Source organism: Boleophthalmus pectinirostris, unplaced genomic scaffold (genome assembly GCF_026225935.1).
Source record: "Boleophthalmus pectinirostris isolate CB_2022bp ecotype Guang Dong unplaced genomic scaffold, ASM2622593v1 HiC_scaffold_8, whole genome shotgun sequence".
Taxonomy (NCBI): Eukaryota; Metazoa; Chordata; class Actinopteri; order Gobiiformes; family Gobiidae; genus Boleophthalmus; species Boleophthalmus pectinirostris.
Window position 1 is genome coordinate 1,376,402 of NW_026571515.1, and position 25,797 is coordinate 1,402,198.

General features: G+C 40.8%; 1 protein-coding gene across 1 annotated transcript; it reads right to left on the reverse strand.

Moving 5' to 3' along the window:
- Positions 1-3,449: 3,449 nt before the first annotated feature.
- On the reverse strand, positions 3,450-24,023 carry LOC129412277 (tumor necrosis factor receptor superfamily member 5-like). The gene is made up of 7 exons (XM_055165555.1): positions 23,748-24,023; positions 19,911-20,004; positions 16,431-16,521; positions 15,732-15,915; positions 15,008-15,177; positions 12,647-12,734; positions 3,450-8,147 (listed from the first exon to the last, which is right to left on the reverse strand). Exons 2-7 carry the CDS (start codon positions 19,941-19,943, stop codon positions 7,877-7,879), a joined length of 837 nt encoding a protein of 278 aa, XP_055021530.1. The 5' UTR covers positions 19,944-20,004; positions 23,748-24,023; the 3' UTR covers positions 3,450-7,876.
- Positions 24,024-25,797: the final 1,774 nt, after the last annotated feature.

The window sequence follows — 25,797 nt, forward strand, 5'->3', positions numbered from 1 at the left end:
CACACACACACACACACACACACACACACACACACACACACACAGACACACACACACACACACACACACACACACACACACACACACACACACACACACACACACACACAGACACACACACACACACACACACACACACAGACACACACACACACACACACACACACACACACACACACACACACACACACACACACACACACAGACACACACACACACAGACACACACACACACACACACACACAGACACACACACACACACACTTGAGTTTAGGAGAGATTCTACAAAAACAATCAGGCTTTCAAAAACTTTCAGAAACTGTGCAAAACTTTCTGTAAAAGTGACGGAGCCGCTGAGCCCAAAATGTGATCAGATCTGTTTGTTTGGTCGTAAACCTCGGTTCAACTCGATTAAATGTGTCTTTATTAAACCCGCTGGTAAAACTTAAACACTGTTTCCTGTAATTTACTGTTACTGCAAAACTACAAAACGGTTCAAAACTCTTTCAAATATTAAGTTCTAAAATGATGGAGGTTTGGTTCTGGGAGGTTCTGCAGAATTTGAGGCTCTGGAGAAACGTGTGGACGAACAGAAGAGCTGCAGCTTCATTTCCTGCCTGGGAAAATGAGACTTTCAAACTGTTTTTATAACAGCTACACAACACACAACCACACACACACTACATGTTTCCTGTAAAAACACTCTGGCACCATGTGACTCTGGGTGCGGTGACACTTCTTTGTGTTTGTGAACAGGATCTGAGCTGAATCTGCCCTCAGACTCAGACTCAGGTGCAGGAGTCTGACGGCTCATGGGAGAATTAAACTTTTGTGATTATTGTGGCACTAGAAGTTCCCGTTTAACAGATTTCACTTTGTATTCTCTGTATTTTTATGGAGTCGTCTCTAGTCAAAGTACAAAACAAAGTAGAATAAAAACACAATAATAATGTAAAATGTGGATATTGTGTGTTTCTTGTCTGTGGATCATGAGTGTTGTTGTGTGTCCTTCAAAAAGATGAATAATTTAAGTTTTTCAAACGTGTCATGGAGCGTCAGGGCGGATGGTTGCAACAGTAAAGTCCAGTTTGATCAATGCCTGTGTGTGGAGAGACGACGCACTAAGATGGCGCAGCAGCAGCAGCAGAAGCAGCAGGAGGCCCGTGTTTGTTTCCTGCGGTTTCACTGACGGACTTTTTTCTGTCACTGAGTTTTTTTAATCGCAGTAAAAATGTAAACCGCAGCGGGGGGTCAGTCTGGGGCGCGCGGTGTTTCCGGAGTTTCCTCATCCTGAAGCCCCGGGGTTCAGGTGGGGACACGGCTCAGATCTGCTGGAGGAGAAGAGGAGGAGGAGGACAGAAGGAGGAGGAAGAGGTTGGGGGTTTTACCTTCGTGGCACATGGGGCAGCACTGTCCGTCCGGACTGCTGTATTCGTTGGGTTGGCAGCAGAGCGCGGGCAGCACACAGAGTCCCAAACCTGCGGAGACCAGAGCGCAGCTCAAGGACCACAGTCCGCACACAAAGGGACACACGGGGACAGAGCGCGGACACCGGGGACACCGGGCCCCGCCGCGGCTCCGGGCGCGCACCGGGCGCACGGAGCGGCGCGTAAAGACACTTACCTATGAGCCCGACCGTAAACGAGCAAAACATTATCTGAAAATGACATTAGGCCTGCTAAACTGCGCCGTGGAGAAGTGGAAGCTGCATTCATGTGATCACGAAAACCAGAGGAAGCGGATCCATTGTGAAATTGTGCATAAAAATAAAATGGTTGTGTCGGAGTTTTGTGGTTAATTGCGGATCAACTAATGAGGCCCGTTTCAGACGCTTTTGTTGCTGAGTTTACTTCATTAAATAGAAAATAGTTTCTTTTTTTTAAATATATTTTACTTGAATGTGTTTAATTTGTGCAGGAAAAAACATCAGTGTAAAGTAAAACAGAATTCCTCTGAGTCACGGTGATGAAAACTCCGGACTCCAACACTTCGAGTCTCCGAGGTCAAATTCCGACCTGAGCTGCGTTCATTTCCCGTTATTTCCGAGTTGGAGTTTGAAGACTGGAGTTGGAGCTTCAGACTTTCCGAGAGGACATAAATGCAGCATGAGTCATCAGACCTGACGTCATTTCCGTGCTCACTCCGCAGCAGGGGCCCCAGACTCAACTGAAGTTAAGGAAATCGAAACATGTTGCACCTTTTGCCAAAGCGAAGAAAAATCCATCCCCAGCTCTTTTATCACTGTAAATATTCAAAGGAACTCTGGCTAAATTTAGAAACATCATTAAAATTAAAAAAAAAACATCTGTCAGATTCATTTGTTCTGCTCAAGTATAATAACCCACTTCCATCATAAACAATATAAAACTGAATATTTAGTAAACCTCTTCATTCTGTTTGGGAAATTTCAGTCCTCGTTTAGTCCTGGTCCAGTCCTCGGTCTAGTCCTCGGTCTAGTCCTCGGTCTAGTCCTCGGTCCAGTCCTCGATCCAGTCCTCGTCCAGTCCTCGGTCCAGTCCTCGGTCTAGTCCTCGTCTAGTCCTCGGTCCAGTCCTCGTCTAGTCTTCAGTTCAGTCTTCGGTTCAGTTCTGGTTCAGTTCTGGTTCAGTCCTGGTTTTGTCTTGTTTAGTCCTGGTTTAGTCTTGGTTTAGTCCTGGTTTAGACCTGGTTTAGTCCTGGTTTAGTCCTTGGTTTAGTCCTGGTTTAGACCTGGTTTAGACCTGGTTTAGACCTGGTTTAGTCCTGGTTTAGTCCTTGTACGGTGCAAAAGTTCGGCTTCTTGGCTTCATCTGGTTCTTTTGGTGAGAGTTAAAGTTCTGTAATATTTGTGTAATGTTTTACTTTTTAAACACAGTCATATTGTAAAGTAACAAATCACTTTGAAATGACAGAAACACGTCATAAATACACGTTACACTTTTGAAGAAACTTGCCCAACATTGTTCTCTAAACACATCAAAATGCAAAACTTGAAAAACTCATTAATCTATTCATTCTCCTTGGCAAATATCATTTTCACAGAGCAAAATTCTCAAAAACGAAACCTTATTTTACGTTACTGCTAATTGAAATGAATCATTATTTTCAATCTGTTCATCACTTGTCCTGTGAAAAAAGAAATTTCAATAATCAAACCAAAAAAAGTGGTCTCAGATTAGACCCATGGACCGGACCAGACCATGGACCAGACTAAGGTGCATGTTTCAAAAGGCAAAGGCAAAGACAACACCCACCCTCTTTAAAGATTATTTTATCATTATATATCAGGAACGCTGCACTTTTTGTTCTACAGGGAATGGAACTATGGAACACTTATTTTATCATTGTATTTTCACATTTCAAAGCTTCCATTTTTATTCAAAGTTTTAGAGAAAGTTGTTTCTAAACAGATTTCAGATTTTATGAATAGAAATCACATCTTTGAGAAATTTCAGTCAAGTTTCATTAATTTATGTATTATTATAATTTTATTTTCTTATTTATACATTTTTTTTTTACATTGGAACAGAGTGTAATCCACATAACAGAAAAAAAATTAAATAAAATGCCTAGAAAGGAAAGGGAAGAAAAAAAACATGAGCTTCTGTATTCTTCATAGATTTGACATTAAAATACATTAAACTATTTTCAGGTGCATATCATGTTTGGTAAAATGATTATTATCATATTGCAATAATACAAAAGGATTCCAACAGTGGAGAGGAAATTAAAGATACCAACAGTGTTGCCAGGCAGCAGATATGAGTAATAGTACTGGACAACACAAACCTGCAATGTTAAGGAAACAAAAAGCAGAAACCAGCGCTACAGAAGGCAAAAGGTTTAAAAGCATCACACAGCACTGAAACAGCAGTGCTCAAAAAACACCGCAAAAACTGGGTTTGCATCAACTTAATTACACAAAGCAAAATTAATTCACACAAAAAATAAATCAATACCTTCACTGGGCAGTACTTCTCTCCTCAATTTAATATATCCAATAGCAGAAATTCGGTTCCGTAGAACAACAGGTTTTCTGCTTACCTTTTAAAAGTGGCGGCCGCTCTTGGAGAGAAATCCCGTCAAGTGGAGGGTGCGGAGTCCTACTCTGTCTGCGCAATCATTTTATGGGACTCTAACCCAACTTTACAATATTAACTTAAAAATCACAACATACCTTTAAATCACAACATCAACTTAAATCACGTCGGAGGTCACCAAAAAACTGTTAGTTTTCCTCAAAAAATCATTCAGCGTGTTCTCTTAAAAATAACCACTGGAATCGATTGATTAAAATCAAAAAGAATTTCCCTAAACAATACAATTCTAATCCAGAGCTGTGGTCAGATCGTTGTCCCTAACTGCCCATGGCGACAGAGGTCTTAATATCAGCCAATCTGACTGCCCCTGAACTAACTTAACCCAGGTTTTATAGACTTGAATATGAATATGCAAATAATATGTTGAACAGGTAACACCTTGACTCTTCCCTGGAGTTTCTCTGAGTTCCTTTAGGTTTAGGGAGTTGACATCAGCCCAATGTGAATCACCAGTTTGTTTAGTTTCGCACCAGGTTGAACCATCTCCACTGCTGCTGCTCCTAAAAGGACACAACCTTTATCTGCAAAGGATTACGTTAAAAGCAAACATGTTTCACACAGTGGTGCCTTTAAACATACATAAGACTTCAGTGGTTAAACAACTCAATGTGTAATAGTCAAACAAATATCATTTCAATACTTGATATAAGCATGTGACACACTCACGATACTGTATTACTTGATATAATCTTCAAGAGGAATGAAATGAAATGAAACAATGAGTTGCTATGTGCCCAGAGTAACAAAGATGGACAGTTTATATACAATCTTTCAAAAACATAACCATCGAGACACATCTGTACATCACATCTACACCTCAACCGGAATGCTTACATGTTATAAAAAGCCTTATACACAGCATGGGCATAAAGCTCATGGATCGTTTAAAGTCCAGGCAAAGTAACTCATTTTGGAGCCAAAAATAGACTTAATTGTAATAGTTTGTTTTTCATCTTAGATGTTTTTTTATGCGGTGTCCAGAGCAACATACTAAAAGTCCTAAGAAATCCTAATTGAGGAAATATGTTCAATTCTCATCAATCCGAGATGCAATCTGTGTCAACACACCCAGGCAACACACCAATGGGGCTATTTTTTTTTTTCTTTACTCCTGTCAAAATGAAACTTTACACAAGGAAAGTACATTTTTTTGTATTACAAGTTTATTTTGAATGTACTTTGAATATGTCCCGTGAGCTCCACTGTTACTGAATATGTACTCATTTGCATAGGAACACCATTCATATGACAAATCAACTTCACTGGTTATTATTTATTTTTAAATGTATTAATCTCAGTTTTCCTGAATATTTTAAACAGTATTTAATTCCATTCAGATCCTCTTATAGTTTACGTCTTGCAGATCAGATATTTTTTGTCGTCCCAAGAGTCAAAAAACAAATTGGAAAATACTCATTTAAATATAAAGCTGCTTCTGATTGGAACAATCTTCCCTCATCAATTCGAGCTTTAACTTCTGTCCCTTTATTTAAAAATGCTCTGGTTCAACATTTACATCACCCATGTCATTGTTTTTGATTATTTTGTTGAATTTTGTTGTTTATCTTGTTGTATCCTGTGACTATCTTTGAACTCTGTTTATTATTATTATTGTAATTATTTTATTTTATTTTTTCTTTCAAATTTGTTTTATTATGTGTGAAACAGTCAAGTGTGAGTGAGTGTGACTGTGTGTGTGTGTGTGTGTGTTTGTGTTGATTTTGCTGTTTTGATGCTTATGTGAGTTTCTGTCTCCTTCTGTCTGTCCAACTGTATCTGTCTTTTGTTGTTGTATTTATGAGGACCCCCTTGAAAAAGAGATGGTGACACATCTCAAGGGGCTTATCCTCCAAACAAATAAATTCAAATTCAAATACATCAGCTCAGTCTTCATCCATTTAGTCTTCTTTCAATGGGTAATGGTACTGCTGCTTTTAGACCGGCCTCTAACCTGAAAACTGCCTGGGGTATAAGCCCTGCTGTGGTCTTCAAGGTTACAGAGACACACGAGCCTCCCCACCTCGACAAGGTAGCAGCAACGGGGAGGGTTTTTTCCTTCCTTTTTTCTAAATCAAGCCTGGGTCCTCGATTCCCTCTCTGTGGCACTTGGTTCTGGTGCCCCTTATATCAGTTTCTGGTTTGTTCTTTGCTTAGTTCTTCATATTCATCTGATAAATCAGGCGACTGTGAGTTTGTGCAGCTAGTACCACAACATTCTCCGCAAATGTCACTGCAAACTACATCTAGTATTTCTGGCGGTGCTGCTGGCTGATTGGTCATTATTAGTATAGATCTTCCATCTAAAACTCTCTCTCAAAAAAAAAAAAGAAAAAGCCACCGTCCTTTTGGGATGAAGGCGTTAAGTCCACATTGGGACCCAATGATTTTGGTTCCAGAAACAGCTCCTGTGCATTCAGATCAGCATGATGCAACAAGAGCACTAACAACTCTGTGTCATCACCTAAGACTGTTGTTCTGGCAGAGGCAATGTCAGTTTGGACAGTGAGCACATCTGCATCATTCTTTCCATGGTCTGTGCGATACACCAGTCCACTCAAGTTTATCACATCAGACACACCAAGCACTGTTGTTTTTTTTTCCTTATTATTAAGGAACTTGGATTGGATGATCATGTCACCAGAAAAGTGTACAGTCAAACCGGGAGTAATGCCTGTTCGACGTGGTTGAGTGGAGTCTTTTATTGTTGGTTCTATTTGTAGCCATCAAAGACTATGACAGTAGCTGTACCATATTTCTGTGTGATATATCTTACGTACATGTCACACACACTGTCGTAAGTGGACCCTTGTGGCCACGGTACATGATGGAGTAATGCACCACCATCAAGGACATGCTGTACACTGGGCTGCCTTTGCAGCTGCTGCTCACTAGAGCTCCAGAGGACATCAGCAAGAATGGCCTTGTTTGTCTGTAGGGGGAGGAAGGACGAGTCGAACAAAGCAGGCGGATGACTGCAGAGTTCATACTTGAACAGTGATGGCACATTTGTACAATGATCTCTCACTGCTACAAGCTGCTAAAAAACAGCACCGATGGATCCACTACCACTGTCCCTCCTTTGTTCTTGGACAGGTCTTTATGTTGGTCGCTGGTCTCATATGAAACCCCCGTGAAGGACTGCAGAGCATTGTTGATGTTTGCACATGTTGGCATTGAGACGACCCCCACCAAGTGTTGAGTCTCTGTAAATCCTTTCCCTCTTGTAAAGTCTCCATGAGTTTTTACACTTCTCATGAGCACCTACTCAAAGAGATCAGTGGACAGTCCAGCCCAATACCTGTTGCTCCGTCTCACTACATGAAATCCCTCCTCAGATTTCTTGAGGACATGTTTTCATTTGTGCTTTCACTTTGTGAGGTTTTATTGTGGTAGGATTTTGGGTAGCCTATATTCAATTAGTGTATAGCTCATTTGCATAATCAAATTCATTTTCAAAGAAACTTGCAATACAAAAACTGTTACATTTCATGGGCTCTTTCATTGTGTAAAGTTTCATTTTGATAGGAGTAAAAGAAAAAAACTAGGCCCATTGGTGTGTTGCCTGGCTGTACTGACACATTCAATTTTCATCAATTTGAGATACAACATATTTCCTCAATTAGAATTTCTTAGAACTTTTACTATGTTGTTCTGGTCACCACATAGAAATGATCTAAGATGAAAAACAACTATTACAATTAGTCTGATGGAAAACGCTTTGCCTGGACTATTGATGATAGTTCATCAGAGTTCTGTTCATACAACCAAACTGTGTTCAGTTTGGTTGTATTTTTGGTTAAAGTTCAGGTGTCGCTGCATTGTCTTGTTCAAGTATCTCTGGATTGTTTTCTCTTGCCCCGTTCAGCTTCTCCATAACAGTCACATTGTCTTTTGGTCTCCTCTTTTTCTTCTTTAACATCACTGCAACCACTACAGCCACTACAGCCACTACAGCCATGATCCCTACAAAGACACTGATGATTACAGGCGTTTTGCTTCTTTCTGCACATTCAGCATCAGACTGTGAGGTTCCATCTTTCGCTGTGACTTTGTCCTTCTCCTCACACCTGGAACAGCACAGTCACAGATTATATTTTACTTACTGTGTCAGATTCATGATGAAAAGACCTGATGTGGGTAATCAGATTTCTGTTTGAACGTTCACCTGTGCAGCTTTAACTAGGAAAATAAAACTAAAATGCAAAGATACCAAAATGACCAAGATTACAATTAAAGAAGCACTATGTAACTTTTCTGGTGGAGAGTCTGCTGGATCTGCTGTCTCCATGTGATTTTATTGTTTTGCCTAGAATGTTCCGCAGTATGGCATTATACTTATGTGTGGGGAGGGGCCTCACTCACTGAACAACACTTTAACACTTTCCTGAGCAGCCAGTTCCTTTACGTTGGGTTTGAATCTAGAAGAATTGGACCACAGAGCTGAAAATCCTCTGTCCAAATTTGAGACGATCCAACCACAGAGGCTCATTTGTGTCACGCGTCTCTCAAGCGCAGAAGAGTTCGTCTAGAAAACTCCCGTAACATTCAAACAAAATACATCACTTCTTTGACTGGAGGGAGACAAGTCAGAATTTGGTTCTTCAATTGTTGATTCTGGAAAAAAAAAAAATCACTCCGTTTCTCAGTCCTTTATATTCTAGATTCTAGATTCTTCCCCCTTTTTACGCATAAATCACCATATTTGTTTTTGACGTGAACAGAGTATGCGTTTCTCTGATTGGTCAATTCAACTGTCAATCAAACCCTCTGAAATCAGGGAGACGTGGACACAGCTCCAGATCCACTCGTCTGCGTAAAGTTTGGTCACGATATGAGTGACAGTCTTAAATTCCTTATTTACTATTTGGCTAAAACAGTAACAGCAGGAGACAGACTCCACCGGAACAATCGCCACGTTTCCATGAGAGCTTGAATTCTGAATAAAAATCATTTAATTCTGAACAAAAATGTTTTCTGCTTTAAAAAGACCACGTAAATACTTAATTCTTAATGAAAATGATTATTCGGAATATAACATTCCAAACTAAGTGTTTGTTTTATTCCGATTTTAAAGTTGAATGAATTTGTTTCCGGATCATGTTTCTCATTTCTTCTTGTTAAAATAATGTTGGTGCTTCATGTTCGTCGTGTCGTCCTTCGATCCGGCTCCACCAGTCCCGTCTCAGGACTTTGATCCACGTCTCTTTGGATTTGTGAGCGGGATGCAGGAGTGGGCTGAGCTTTTGTCTTCTCCTCCTCCTTCTCCGACACTCTTCCCTTCTCCTCTTCAGCTCACAGATGGAAAGTGTGATGGAGACGATTCTCCAGCTGCTGCACAACAATTATCATCAGAACCACTGCGGGTTCAAAAAGTTTGGATGGTGTTTGTGTCCGTGGAAGAACGACAAACCCAGACGACAGAAAAGATGGGAGCAGCTCAAGTGTGTGTTTAAATCTGTGTGTCTCTGTCCAATCAGAACCTCCCCTCAGACGCTCACACACATTAAATAAAGACGATTTAACGTGTTTTACATTTAAGATAATGTTGTTTTTGTTTACACTCGTCTTTTCCGCAAGTGCACAGTGGCTGGTTTGTGTTGACAGTTGCGTCTGTCATGTGATAACTTATTTTATTTTGAAGTAGGTTTTGCATTTTTAATTGTTTTGACATGACTTCAACATCTTTAAGTCACTGAATGTTGAGGATTAAAAACGATACTCGTCGATAACTGTTGACGATGTTGATGTTGATTTGTTGATACAGACGCTTTTTCCCTACCAAAATGGCTGACATGACGTCATCGTGTTTTCTCGTATGTAAACCTCAATTCAGAATTATTTCCATGTAAGCTCCAAAAAGAATATTTTAATTCAGAACTATTTCATTCAGAACAATTAATTCAGAATTAAGTGATTTAAAACATTATTATATTTTGACTTCTAAATAGCGCTGTTATGAAATTAAAGGTTGCGTTCACGGTCCATAATATAATAATATGAAATATGAATGTATCATAATCATAATGTGAAGATAGTTTCAGATGGAGCCGGGGCCTGTGTAACTCTGTGGGAGAGTCACTGTTTTTGAAAGAAATCCCCAAACTTCTGATCCACAAATGTTTCTGCTTCTCATTCTTTGTTTGGGATCAGCTCCACAAACTCGTCAAGTTCATTGTCTGGTTGAAAGTCCTTTCAGCTGAAACACTCACGGGTTTAGTTTTGAATAATAATTAATTTCTCGTGACAGAAAAGATGTTGAACTTTGTGCCAGTTTTTCGTTTCATGTGGAAAGTCCCAGTAATTACTTAAACCAGGTCAATAAATCTGTAATCTGGACAGAGCAAACTGCACCTGTCTCTCCTGTGTCACCTGTCGTAAGATCAGGTTAAACTCCAGAGGTTCTACAATGTGCTGATGACCTCTTTTGTGTGTGTAAAGTCTCACGGTGATTAGATCTGTCCTGTGCACAACAGCGGCCGCAGACTCAATGTGAGAGTCACTATTTCATAATTATGCTCATGCTAAAGTTCAAAGTTCAAAGCTTTTTTGACCATTTTTTCACATTTACTAGACACACAACCCCCAGACCGTGGGCTCGTTTGGCACTGGGCTGCACAGTGTGTGTTCTTACTGTGTGTAGTGTGTGTTTTTACTGTGTGTTTTTACTGTGAGTGTGTTTACATGCACATCAGTGTCCTGGTTATGATCGGGTTTTTTGAGTCTCCCGGTTTCTTCATGGTGCATGTAAACACAGTAACCCGGTTTCAGTGTCCCGGTTATTAAAAACCAGGATAGTGTAGCTGGTTTATTCAGACAGTAACCGGGACACTGTGGCATGTAAACGCAGTATCCTGTTGCGGATAAAGTTGAGTCACATGCGTCCAAAAGACAAACACTTTCCAGTCTTTTCACTGCAACAGTAACAATATAAATAAATTGACCAACATAAATAAATTGACCAACATAAATAAATTGACCAAATGAGTGAAATGATGTAAAATAAAGAGCTGCACTAAACCTGCACATGTACAATCTGCACTCGTGTGACGCTGAAAAACTAAAACATGAACTATCTCCTGTACAACACACAGACAGAACAGACTCACCATCATCAGCACCTCTTCTGTCACAGAAATAACACACATAATCCACTGAGTCGAGTCATTTAGTCCAAAAGAAGCTGAATCACATCAGCGACACAAGGAGCAGCTGTTTTTATCAGCGCTAACAGTTTATGCTAATTAGCGATGTGGTTTTAAGTTTCATTTCTGTAAAACGTGAACAAATGTGATCAGAGCTGAATTATATGATCAAACCTGCTGATGTGGCTCGACAGTGGTTCTGGTTTATATGTTGTAAAGTTGAGTTTATTTATGCAGAAGATTTTAATGTGGGTTTATTGTGGGAATCTCACAGCTCCTCACGCTGGTTCAACCTCCTGAGTTTCCTCTGCTAAAGGAGCTCACGGTTTGTAATTTTCCTGGTTTATTAAATTGATTTAAGTAAATTTTTGCGCTTGTGCATTAGTAAGATTATGTCAAGAAACCAGGACACTCCATTTGATCATGTACAGGTGAGTTTCATTGTTGACAAAAGCGTTGCATGCTGGGAATTATTTTGGTCGGCGGCAAGAAACACTAATTCAACATGACGGACGGAGCGAGAAAAACACGTAAAGGGTATTGATCCCGGTTATTTATCCAGTCTAACAGCAGACGACCCAAGACCATTTGACCAGAAATTGGTCATAAACATCGACGGACGACAAATCTCCCTTTTCAACCCTGACAGAGTCTGGACCAAACCACATTTCTGGTCAGAATCTCCAACTCCCTGGACAAATATTCACTTGGGCGACATCCACAATGACTTGGTGGAAACTCCTGGGCCATTCACAGCAGAAAAGATGAAAACCTCCAAGAGTCTGGATGTGTTGTTGAACTTGTTGAGTCCACGGTTTGTTAGGATCTTCTACGTTTGCTCTGTGGATGTTTGAAAGTCGTTTAATTCACCGTTAGTGGTTCTTTTCACTCAGAATATGAAAAAGACATTTTCCTTCTTCCGTGTTTCTATTTGTGCGTCTGATAATGCAGCAGGAATTTACCATTATCAGGGAGAAATACACGAGGTTACACACTGTGTTTGACGCTATCGTGTTTCTTGCCTCCGACCAAAATATTTCCCAGCAGCAACGCGGACTTTTAATAACAATGACGTCAGCTCAAACTCGCCTACACGTGGATGAGTGTCCCGGTTTCTCAGTGCACATGTAAACGCAGTAACCCAAATACTGACATAACCGGGATATGTGCATGTGTACGCACTCTGTGTGTGTTCTTACCATGTGTGTTCTTACCTGTGAGTGGTGTATGTTGTTACTGTTTGTGGTGTGTTTTTATCGTGTGTGTTCTTACAGTGCATGTGCCTACCGTGTGTGTTACTGTGTGTATTCTTATCGTGTGTTTTTATCGTGTGTTTTTTACCATGTGCGTTACTGTGCATGTTTTTACCGTGTGTATTTTTAATGTGTTTTTATTGTGTGTGTTTTTAATGTGTGTGTTTTTACCGTGTGTGCGGCCGACAGACCGTCAGAGTCCCATTAGAGAAGGTTCCAGAAGGACACGGAGAGCAGACAGTGTTTTCAGAGGAGCTCCCTGTGGACGCACACAGGTTATTAAAGGTTATTACAGGTTATTACAGGTTATTACAGGTTATTAAAGGTTATTACAGGTTATTACAGGTTATTACAGCTTATTTTAGAAACACACAAACAGAAACGACGTCGCCCACAGCTCAGGGCAAATGAAACTCATGAAACAAAAAAATGTATTTGTTGACAAAATAGTGAAAATAAAACCCCAGGATCAAAAAGTGAGAGTGACTACGCAAAAAACTGTTTTCTAATGCTAATGCTAGTGCTAATGCTAGTTTGTGACTGTAGTGTTTATTTTAGAGCAGACATGTCCAAAACTATGGCCCCAGGGCCAAATGCAGCCCTCAGACAAATTTTTCTTGGCCCTCAGACTTCCAGGTGAATTGGCCCAAATGACCTTGCATCAATTAAAAAATATATTTTTTTCCTGCAAGTTTTTTGAAAATCTACCTTGATAAAGCGAATATGTAATATTTAGTGTTTGGTTTTAAGGATCTTAGCATGAATAAAGACTGATGGTTCATTCTAACGTGTTAAACATGCACATATTTCAGTTATTCCCTGTTCTGAGCTCCAGTCTACGGCCCTTAATCGTCCCTCTGCTTCGTCTGTGTTTAGATATGTGGCCCTTGATGAAAAAACGTTTGGACACCCCTGTTTTAGAGGGACGTGTTTAACAGCACAGATCAGATCACCTGTTGGAGTTCAGATAAGTCAATTCTTTCTGGTCAGACCGTGTTAAAATAAAGCTCAGAATAAAGTCTAACAACCCTCAGACAGAGCAGTGCCTACAGTTAGCATCACACTCCCAAAGAATGTTGATGACATCAGCTGCAGAGAATCAACAGACACAAACTAAACTGTGTTTATTCTGTTATTTATTGCAGTGCATATCTTTTTTACAGTTTTGTACTTTTAGAGGAGATAATTCTGCTTTATGTTTTGGTTTCAGAATGATTTTTTAAATTGTCTGTATTTACTAAAGCAAAATAGGTTACACCCTTATCATCAGAAAGCCCACTAGTCAGAAAATAGGTCACTGTGACATAATTCAAGAATTGGAAAGAGCTATTACCTTAAGGAATCTAAAGACATTCATATGGACTCTGTACGTCAAACAGTCTAGATTTGTCCAGCCATGGTTAACGGACAGACAGACGGGCGGACGGATGGACGCCGGACAATGGGTGATCGCATAAACTCAGCTTGAGTTTACAGCTCACAAGATGAGCTAAAAATGCCTTACAGTCGGCCCTTTTCAATACGACCAGGCGGGACACCCAGAACAGGAGCATTTTTATGACACGCCTAAATAGTACATGTACTTTGAGCTGAGCTAAAAATATCAAGGCCTCTTATTTTCAATTTGTTCACAAAATTGGAATTTCGTATAAAAAATGTATGTCTTTATGAACTTTGAGGTGAAAATTTGGAAAATACCCTACAAGATCTGTGGTAAACTGAAAACACGACCTGAACATGGATTTTCTGACTAGAGGGTTTTCTGATGATAATGCCGACCCCGCAAAATATCACATGTTCTTATAAATGCTAGACTCAGTTTTACCTCTGTGGTTTTAGCCGAGTAACGTGAAAATCATCGTGACCACATTTTCTAAATTCCAAACATGGACATGTCTGGGTCGGGATGTTTCATAAATAAAACTGAACACAGTGTGACATTGTTCATTCTCGTGGATCAGTGTTTCATCTGAGGGAATTCTGTCCGTTCATTTGTTTGCAGCAGTTTTCTGTGATTTAGCGAAATAAATGACATTATTTACTGTTGGTGAGGATCAGATCAGATCAGGTGGTAAAAAATAGGGACACTAGAGACATTTAGAGTCTTGACATAACAGTCTTTTATGAAATTGAGGCAAATCATTACTTTTATATAAATCTGCTGTGACAGGGGACACCTCAAAAAGATGCAGAAGTGCACATGTTATAAAGTACACAAATAAACTTAATCCTTCACACTTTGGTGTTTGAAAGAGACATAATAAATATTACAGCACCACCACAAACTGATGTTCTACATGTGAAGATAATCAGGAAGTCTTTAGTTTAAGTCATTTGCATTTGGGACACAGGGACACAGTGAGCGCGGCTGTTGTGCTGGACTGACATTTCCTGCTCATCTCCACCAGACGCCCATTACACAGTGGAACATTCCAGGCAAACCAGCATCGTCTCCATGGAGACAAGAGTCCAGACTCCACAGTGGTATTGTAGTATATTCTATACTCAGTGTGTGTATGTTCTAATACTCACCTGGTTGTTGGATAAATTCTCCAGGTGAACAGAGCGAGTGTTTCTGAGTCGCTTCACAGTTTCCCTCGTCTGACGGCCCCACACAGAAGAACCCGTCCTCAGGTTCACACGCAGAGTCAGAAGTGGAGGAACACTGCCTTATGATTATATCTCTGCCCATCCACACAGAACTGAGAATTCAACATTTTCTCTGTCAGAATGAATAAAAGTGAAAGTGAAATTCCATTATCCACAATAGTTTTTAAAAGTTGAAATGTTTCAGCTCCACAGACGTGATCGTTCTCGGCTAAAAAGACTCCACAAACTCTTATTATTCACACTGTTTGTTTGTGGAGCCGATCACAAACAAACAGTGATAAAGTTGAAGTGTATTTCTGTAAATAACAGTAAGTCTCCCACAGAGTCAAGACTGTTCACTTCCGCACTGAAACCACAAAGTGTCTAAAACCATCTGCTCGGTGCAAAACACTCAACTTTACTCTTTCAATTCTTCTTTTTTTATTTAGTTCTTCAGTTCAGTTATTAATGTTAATTATAGATGTCAGTATATCACACATTACAACTAGAGTCCTAAATAAACACACACACACACACACACACACACACATATATATATATATATCACATATATACATATATATATATATATATATATATATATATATATACACATATGTATATATTGTATAATATCTTCAAATTGTAGTCACACAAGCACCTTTAAGTACAGTACTTTCTTAATTTACTTTGTTTCGTTTCAGCACTGATAAAGTCGTGTTTACCTGCAGCACACATCCTACAGCGCAGACACTCTGTCCTCCCTGTGGGCTCGTCCATGTACGTCCCACTGTCACAGGGGAGACACGATGTGCTGCGAAACTCTGTGCAGTGTTTATTCACTCGAGTCCCTGTTAAAACACAGAGGCTGTCAGCACATTCTGAATATTTAATGCAGCTGAATTTCTTTTATATATATTTTTTCACAGTAAAAAAATTCAATTGATAATTGATGAAGTTTATATTTGATTTGTTTAACAAATTCAGCACATTTATGTTCAAGTGTAAAATTTGCATAGTGTAATCCTCCTCTGTCCAAGTAACAGAGAGTACAGGTATTTATCAAAAGGAAGAGTATGTGCTCTGCGCCTTAGAAATAAAGGTTTAGTAAAACTAAAGTGATCCTGATCCTGATTTACTGCACATTTGTTTGGAGTTATAATATAACATCATATAATAGCCTACTCTGTTTAAAATATGAATTAAAATAGTTAAAATGTAATTCAAGGACTGAAACTGGCCATTAATTTACACTTACAAAAAATACAGGCACAGAAAAAAGAACCAGTATTGAAAAGCAGGTATCATGAAGGTCCTGATACCAGAGGGTCCACAGCCCCAGGGGAGTTCACAAAGAGACACATACCGACTGGACACATGGGACAACACTCCTGTCCGATCAGGTACTCAGCTCGATGACAGGTGAGTCCTGTGGTCACCTCAATCACTAAAGCGATCTGTGAAAAAAACAAAAACAGATATGATTCTGTCAATGGGTGAAGATACTTTTACGTTTGATTAAAGCTCCTGCACTGGTAGACACGCAGTCCTGCCATGTACCTCCCAACCCCACCCCGACATGCACCTCCGACCACCACCATCACTCACACACACCACATTCATACTGGGCAATGTGGGCGAAGTGTCTTGCCTAAGGACACAATGACAGTTGTTGTGACTGGTGCTCCACTGTGGCTCTTGATTTTCCCAGTGTCTCCATCCAAGTCCAGACCAGAACCTGCTGAGCTTCTGAGATCTGACGAGATCAGGTCAAGCCACACCATTTCCTTTAACGGCAAAAAACCCTCCAAAAGCGACTCATTCATTAGTCATAATCCACCACAGCCAATGGGCGTCACCCTCAGATTTAGTCACGTGGTGCAGGAGCCGGAGCGGGAGCTTCATATCACACAAACTGACTCTGAGCATGAGTCATGTTCTAATGTTCCTCCTCACACACAGAGCTCGAGTTGTGTGGGTTTCATTCACACGTGTGGTAGTTACTACCACATAAGTGCTAGTTTCCAAATGAACAGTTCCTTTTCCCTTTAGTTCAGCAGACATGGGCAATTCCAGGGCTGAAATGATTCAAAAGGGCATCACCTGGAACAAACCCGCCTACCACATTTATGTGAGGACAAAGCCGTGTTTAGTCATTAAGTGTTTTATTTTAGATCATACTGGAGTCACTCTAAAACTCCTCTGTTACATGTCACATGTTCTACACTAGGGTCCGGCAGCATCATAATTTTGATAGTGTTAAAGCTTCTCAGGATTTTACCAGGGTATACGGTATTACCAAAATGTTTTAGTACAACTTTGGGAAGCTAAGAAGCTGCACCGCTGTACGGTCTGTGTGTATGACCTACAGACTCTGAAATGTTTCACATGAACCGTCTCCAACGAGATACACGGTCATCAGCACATCCTCTGTCACAGGGAGAAAACTCATATTCCACTGAGTCACTGTGTCCTTTAGTCCAACACAAACTGAACCACATCAGACACAAGGAAACAACTGTTTTTATCAGAGACATTAGTTTATGTAAATGAGTCATGTGGTTTAATGTTTAGTTTCTGTAAAATATAAACAAATGTGTCCTGAAGTCAAAATGCTGCCAAACTGTAGAAGTACTAGTATTTTTAATTTTTTTTTGGGACCAACTCTCTCGTGGTTGGACTTGTCGTCTTGTCTTGGTCTTATGAGCGTCACGTGACAAAGGAACAAAACTAAACGAACATCGTCTCCCCCACACAGTTAAAAGAAACATTATAGACACTGTTAGTTTTAAATAGTGATAGAATTAAACTGAAAATACATCCACACTTTCATTTGTGCTGAGAAAACACATTTATTTATCAATAAATTATAATATTATATCAGGTCTTTATGCACTGCAGATTTTTTAAATGACAGTGATGAAACTGATACTGATGCTACTTTTTGATACCGCGGGAAACTGTAATACTGTATTACCGCCCAACTCTATACCATAACCTTAAACATGTTCTATAGTGTAATATAAACTTAAATGTTTTATACTCCTCCACTTGAGGCCTCAAGTGGAGGAGTTCAAGTATCTCGGGGTCTTGTTCACGAGTGAGGGGAGGATGGAACGTGAGATTGACAGGCGGATCGGTGCAGCGTCTGCAGTGATGCGGTCGCTGTATCGGTCGTTGTGGTGAAGAGGAGCTGAGTCGAAAGGCGAAGCTCTCGATTTACCGGTCAGTCTTCGTTCCTACTCTCACCTATGGTCATGAGCTCTGGGTAGTGACCGAAAGGACGAGATCGCGGATACAAGCGCTCGAAATGAGTTTCCTCCGCAGGGTGTCTGGGCGTCTCCCTTAGAGATAGGGTGAGGAGCTCAGTCACACGGGAGGAGCTCGGAGTAGAGCCGCTGCTCCTCCACGTCGAGAGGAGCCAGTTGAGGCTCGGGCATCTGTTCTGGATGCCTCCTGGACGTCTCCCTCGGGAGGTGTTCATGTCCCACCAGGAGGAGGCCCCGGGGAAGACCCAGGACACGCTGGAGGGACTATGTCTCTCGGCTGGCCTGGGAACACCTTGGGATTCCCCCGGAGGAGCTGGAGGAAGTGTCTGGGGTGAAGGAAGTCTGGGAGTCCCTGCTTAGGCTGCTGCCCCCATGACCCGGCCCCGGATAAGCGGACGAAAATGGATGGATGGATGTTTTATAGTGTATTATAAACTTAAACATGTTCTATAGTGTATTATAAACTTAAACATGTTCTATAGTGTATTATAAACTTAAACATGTTCTATAGTGTAATATAAACTTAAACATGTTCTATAGTGTAATATAAACTTAAACATGTTCTATAGTATATTATAAACTTAAACATGTTCTATAGTGTATTATAAACTTAAACATGTTCTATAGTGTAATATAAACTTAAACATGTTCTATAGTATATTATAAACTTAAACATGTTCTATAGTGTATTATGGGGACTGTCTTCATTTGTCTGAGGGAGTGTTTGATTTGATGTAACACTGGGAGTGTCTGCACCGAGGGATCGAGTTGTAGCAGGAAAGGAATTTGGCGTTTATGAAAGCCTGTGGGTTTGTTCTCTCCACGGAGGTGTTCTGATATTCCAGAAATATTCCACAGTTTTGAATTAAGCTGTGCACAACTGTAGAGTCTGTGAAAGCTTTTCTGTCCTCATGTAATCCTTATGCGATATGTCGAGAGTCCAGATCAAATCAACACATGAGGAGGAGGAACAGGGAAGTGTGGCCCATGTGACTGAAAACAGTAAAGTCAAAGAGGAAACTGCTGAGTTTATAAAAGGGTTAGGGTGCGTCTGTGTGTCAGTCTTGATTTATGTTCATTTTAATTCTCTTGTGGTCAGACCAGTTTGTCAAAGCCTGATCCTGTCAGATCTCAGAGGCTCAGCAGGGTCTGGTCTGGACTTGGATGGTAGGCCACAGGAAAATCAGGAGCCACAGGGGGCGCCAGTTGTAAAAAAAAACAACTGTTGTTGTGTCCTTAAGCAAGACACTTCACCCACATTGCCTAGTATGAAAGTGGTGTGTGTGAGTGGTGGTGGTCAGAGGGACCGATGGCACCGATTGGCACGGCAGCCGCGCTTCTGTCAGTCTGCCCCAGGGCAGCTGTGGCTACAATAGTAGTTTACCATCACTGGCGATGGAGTGACTGAATAATACTGAATAATACTGAATAATACTGACTGAATAATGCTCTGTAAAGTGTCTTGACAAATGTCAGTGAAAAGCACTATAGAAATAAAATACTACTACTACTACTATTACTACTACTACTACAACAATCTCCATAACTTCTTCCAAAGCCACAAAAGAAAATCTTACCAGACAAACAGTGACTCTGTGGTGCATTTCCATGTTGTGTATAAAGACGTATTCATGGTGCAAACTCCTTTTGTGAGACGCTGGACTTCAGAATCTGAAATGTAAAGTTCTGTTTTAGAAACATTTAAGAAAAGACAAAGAAACATATTTTTATATTATAGAAACATATTTTGACATTACTGAACACATTTGACACTCAGAGCCTCAGTAGCTTTACTCTGATACACTGCTCTTCTAAATATGACAAAACTAAAGGTTGTATTTAAGGACGCACTGATACTGATACTGATACTGATACTGGTATCGGATATCGGCGCAGATACTGAAAATCTGTTGGATCGGACATTGTCTTCCAAATATCAGTTCAGCTGATACATCAATGTAATAAGATTATTTAACGATCACTGTCAGCCCAGAAAGTCTCATAATGTTTGACTTTACTGCACGTTGTGGCCGGTGATCCTGTACACGAGCCACTGTGGTTGAACAAAGTGTGAACGGTTTTCCTAACTCATGTTCCTGATCAACTCATGTTCCTGATTATCCACAAACAGCAACTGCATCACAACTAGAGATTGACGAGGTACAACACAAATACTACGGCAAAGAGGAGCCAGGACGCCAGGTCAGAGGAGAGTTGACACCAACTCCCCAACCAGAGACTGGGTACGAAACCCCAATAAGTATCACGCTGAGCGAGACAGAGACTGACCTGAAAGATAAGATCAAGGCCCGAATGAACACAAGGCAACTCCAACGCCAGTTACAGAGGCTAAGTGAAGTACCATCTGAAAGTCTCCTAGACGATGTGAATGCAGCACTGAGAGCGATGAGAGCGATGAGAGCGATGAGAGCGATGAGAGCGATGAGAGTGATCCACAACCATCACTGAAACCAATGAGCTGATCTACACTTCAGCAGCAGTGATCCTAGATGTGTTGGGCTATAAGAGGAACCGTGGAGCCATGAGATACGACACCCACCATGGAAAAGACGGTTAGAGGTGAAAATCAAGGAGGCAAGGAGAGAAGTGAGCCAACTGTCAGAGGCCCAGAAAGGTGCAATAAAAAAGCAAGTGCCCAAGAGGTACAACCAGATGCCCGACCTGAAGCACTCGAAACTGCCAAACAAAGGCTCCAAGCCTTGGCCAGCCGCCTAAAGAGGAACACACGAGATAACGAGGCCAGACGAATAAACCGGCTGTTCGCAACACAACCGGCGAAAGTGTACGCTCAGTGGCAGGGTAATAACACCAGAGCAGACCCACCAAGGCTGGAGACTGAGAGGTACTGGAAAGGCATATGGGAAAGGGAGGCATCACATAACACCGATGCACAGTGGCTGGGGGATCTGAGAGAAGATCACAGCAACCTCCCTGAACAGAATCCAGTCACCATCACAGTGGCAGACATCCAGGGAAGAGTCTCAGGTATGAAAAACTGGACCAGGCCCTGACATGATCCATGCGTACTGGCTAAAGAAGCTCACTGCCCTCCACGAGCGCCTGGCAGCACAAATGAACCAGCTGCTAAGGGATGGGACTCACCCTGAATGTTTAACCCAAGGGCGTACGATCCTGATCCTAAAGGATCCTTCAAAGGGTGCAGTCCCATCCAACTATCGACCAATAACCTGTCTCTCCACAACATGGAAGCTCATGTCAGGCATCATCGCGGCTAAGATAAGCAGCACATGGATCAATACATGAGTGCAGCACAGAAGGGCATCGGCAAAAACACCAGAGGAGCCAAGCACCAACTCCTGGTTGACCGAACAGTCGCCCGCGACTGCAGAACCTGTAAGACCAACCTGTGCACTGCCTGGATTGATTAAAGAAATCCTCTGACTCAATGCCACACACATGGATCACTGAGAGCTTGGAGCTGTACAATATCAACAGGACTCTAAGAGTCGTTCATTACAAACTCGATCAGGTTGTGGAAAACCACCCTTGAAGCCAAGGGGAAGCCACTTGCACAAGTGTCCATCAAATGTGGCATATACCAAGCAGACTCACTGCTACTACTCCTCACTACTGTTCTGCATCTGAACCTCCTCAGCCAAATCATCGACCGCACTGACTACAGATACCGACCACCGCGGAAGGTGAGAAACACATTTATATATATAATATATATATAAATATTTGACCAATCACATTTCAGCCGTCACTTGTTGCCAGGCAGAATCAAAGTCAAAGAATTGTGTCTGAGGACTTCACAATCCGTTCTGCAGGCAAACAGTCCTGGTTTATATACACATTTATATATATGTATATACATATATATATATATAAATGTGTATATATATGTGTGTGTGTATATATATATATTTTTTTTTTGTGTTCATGCTCCGTTTAACCCCAAACAAATCGTAAACATGCACATCTTACCTTTGGTCCAGTTCTATTGATCCAAAACAGATTCAATCAGTTTTTATGAGTCAAAACCAAATTATGTCCCAAAGTATTGATAATAACCTGTTCTGAAAATATTCTCCATGTGCATGTCTCTTGTTAAAGTAATCTGTAAATCTGGAGGCTGCTTTTACTTTTACTTTGGAGGAAGGAATTTGTGAACTGAAATACATCCAAAAACACTTCTCCAAAGCAGAGTTCACAGCTGCTGGACGGACGTGGATCAGCGATAAAACTCAGAGTTTTAATAAACATCCTGTGTTATTGTGTTAGTCGTGCTGATCATTAGCCTAAAGAAATAAATGCACAGGCTGAAACATTTTCAGATGATCGGCTTATTGTATTCCCAGTCCTCCTCTTTAAGAGATTCTGCTACATTTGTCCTAATTCACTTTTATTTGATTAAAATACATTTTACTGTGGACAATGTGCAGATCTCTGAGGTTCCACTGAGTGAAGCAGTAGATCAGCTCTGGGTGAAACTCTGAGGACGTGGATCTGTTTGAAGTGGTTCAAAAGCCACAGCAGGGAAACACCCGACGTCTCATTTGACTTGGTGTTGTTTTGTTTTGAAATACTCGAGTATAATAACTTTTGGTTCCTCTTTTCACTGTGAGTAAATCAACAAGAAAAAGAAAAAAAAAGAACAACATCTAGCTTTAGATTTGGTTTTGTTTAAATGTTTGTCTATTCTTTAACAATACCAGACTCTGTTTGTTTCTCAGTTTTATTTGTCTTTTTAACAGTTGTTGAATAATTGTTTAGGTCAGTGGCCAAGAGGATCCAGCTGCCCTGAGCTCCTACTAAAACTAGGACCTCCCTGGTTTGTGTTGGTGATAATAAAATAGTGAAACAAGTGTGTAAGGAAAATGTGAGTCAGTTTAGTCACATTTTCTTTGTGTTTTTAAGCAGATTTTCTGTATTTTCCCTAAACAAATAACAGTTTATGTGTCTGTTTACAGTTGGCAGATTGGTCAAAATAGAGACACCTGGAACATTTCTTGTATAAAACTGGAACAAATCAGTGGTTTTGTATAAATCTGCAGGAACAGAGACACAAGGCTAAAAACTGAGTCTGTCCCAGGGAAACAGGGACATCAGGTCACTCTGTCCGTGTGACCTGGTGTCCATTTCTGAGTCATTCTCATGTGATCACTTCTCCGAATTTTTCATAATGGAGCAGTCCAACCTGAAGTGTCCTTACCTGCACATTTCGACTCCTAAACCGCGTCTGCTGCAGTCCTGTAGTCCAAAAAAACAACCACCAGCAACTACTGCAGGTTTAATCGTGTTTTACTTTCAGTTTTCTTGCTACAGTTTATGTTTCAAAATGATGTGTTGTTAACTCAGTCCTATTCAGAAAAAGGAAATGTTCACATCCTTTAATCGTGTTATAGTTTTTCCCCTCCGCATTTACTCACCAGAAGTTGTGTTTGGAAAGAATCATCAGTGTTTTCAGTCATCTTTGTCTACGTCGTACTTTTCCACTGCGCTATTTTACCCTGAGCCGTTTAATCACCGGGAAAGATAAACGTCAGACTTCCGGTGTAGATAAGTCCGTAACCGCGCAATTCTTTAACGATAATAACATACAAAATATTCACAGTTACATAGCAAAAAAAAAACACGCGTTTTTTCCGCCGAACAAAATCCTGCAAATGACCCACGGACACAACCGAGGGACCGACAACAAATGACAATACAGAAAAGAAACGTTGAATTACTCACACTTCATATTTGGAGCTGTGACCCTCTGTAAGTTACAAATATAAAATACAATTCAGACCACGGACGTCTGGGCATAGTGTGGTACAGTGCACACACACACACACACACACACACACACACACACACACACACACACACACAAACACACACACACACACACAACACACACACACACACACACACACACACACACACACACACACACACACACACACACACACACACACACACACACACACACACAAAAACACACACACACACACACACACACACACATGTGTCACATATGTGACATCAACGCAGTCAAAACACAGTACAAACATTTCACAGGACGAGCTACAGGTTTGGGCTGGACTTATATTTAGTGCTGTCAAGTGATTAAAAAAATTGAGAGATTAAATAATTATGATCTGTAATTAATTAATCTAATTAATCTCTTTTTTAATCTCACTCAAAAGCCTCAACTTGAGGTATTTTCATTTAAATTCATGATGACATTTTTGTGGCAGATCAAAAGTCTGACACAGAACAAAAAAGTGACTTTATAAAGTCATTTATTGTTTCACAAACTTTACCAGATGTCGTCACTTCTGTTCCACTGTGTTTTTGTCAGACTTGAACAGTGAGTGCAGGATGTGGGAGCGAGCGGGTGGATGATAAACTTCAGTCCCACAAACTAAATATAAGTGTAAAGTCAAATATACAAATGATTCATGTTTGTCTCACGCATCATTTGTGCTGGAGATTTTATTTTGGCTTTAATAAAAACATTTTAAACAAACTAAACTTGCAGACGTTGCTCTAATCTCACACATGTTAGACAATAACTTTCTGTTTCTCCATGTTCGATGGAGTTTAACAAAGTGAACGTCCACATTAGGGACGGACATTCGATTAAATGTTCTTAATCGATCGTCGGAAGAATTAACGATTGATTTTCGATTAATCATGAACGTTTTTATGTGTGCAGACGTGTGCAGGTTTATCACAGATGTGACGAGAACGGGAATGAAAATTAGGCGACAATTCTTTGCGGGAGCGAGTGGAGCAGGACTGCACAGTGCGACTGTGTCCTAACAACACAGAAAAACAGATTTTATAATAAGACAACAGTAAAGTTAGAGATTAAAAATGAGATTAACACAATTAAAAAACATAACACGCTAAATATTAATTAATCACAATTAACGTGATAATTTGACACCCCTAATATAGTTTATAGTATGGAGAATATAGTTATAATCATTTAAAAATATCAACCAACCAGCTTTATTTATAAGTTTTATTACCTTTTTATGATAAAATATGGGCATTTCCTTCCTACACTGAACCAGGTCTGAACCAGGATCAGACCCACACCAAGACCTCGAGAACCGTGGCCTCGGATTTGGAGGAGCTGATTTCCGTCCCGGTCGCTCGGCCGCAAACCCCCAGTGCTGCAGGTCCTGGTTTAGTCCATAGACGGTTTATAAACGGACGTAACTCACCTGCGAGTCGCCGCCGAAGGTCCAAAGAGGAAACACCTCCAGCTCCTCCAGACTCTCAGTCCACATCTTCACACAGTCTCTGGTTTAGTCCTGGTCCTCTGTCCATAAAACCCCACAGGACACCACGAGGGACACGTCACACAGAGCCCCCCACAGGACAGTCACACAGAGCCCCCCCACAGGACACCACGAGGGACACGTCACACAGAGCCCCCCCACAGGACACGTCACACAGAGCCCCCCACAGGACACCACG

Coding starts and splice junctions, on each gene's coding strand:
- LOC129412277 (XM_055165555.1), bottom strand. CDS start 19,943: ATGGAAATGCACCACAGAGTCACTGTTTGTCTG. Junction 16,522..19,910: donor ACAGAGTCACTGTTTGTCTG/GTAAGATTTTCT, acceptor TTTTTTTCACAG/ATCGCTTTAGTGATTGAGGT. Junction 12,735..15,007: donor AGAATTTATCCAACAACCAG/GTGAGTATTAGA, acceptor GTGCGTCCACAG/GGAGCTCCTCTGAAAACACT.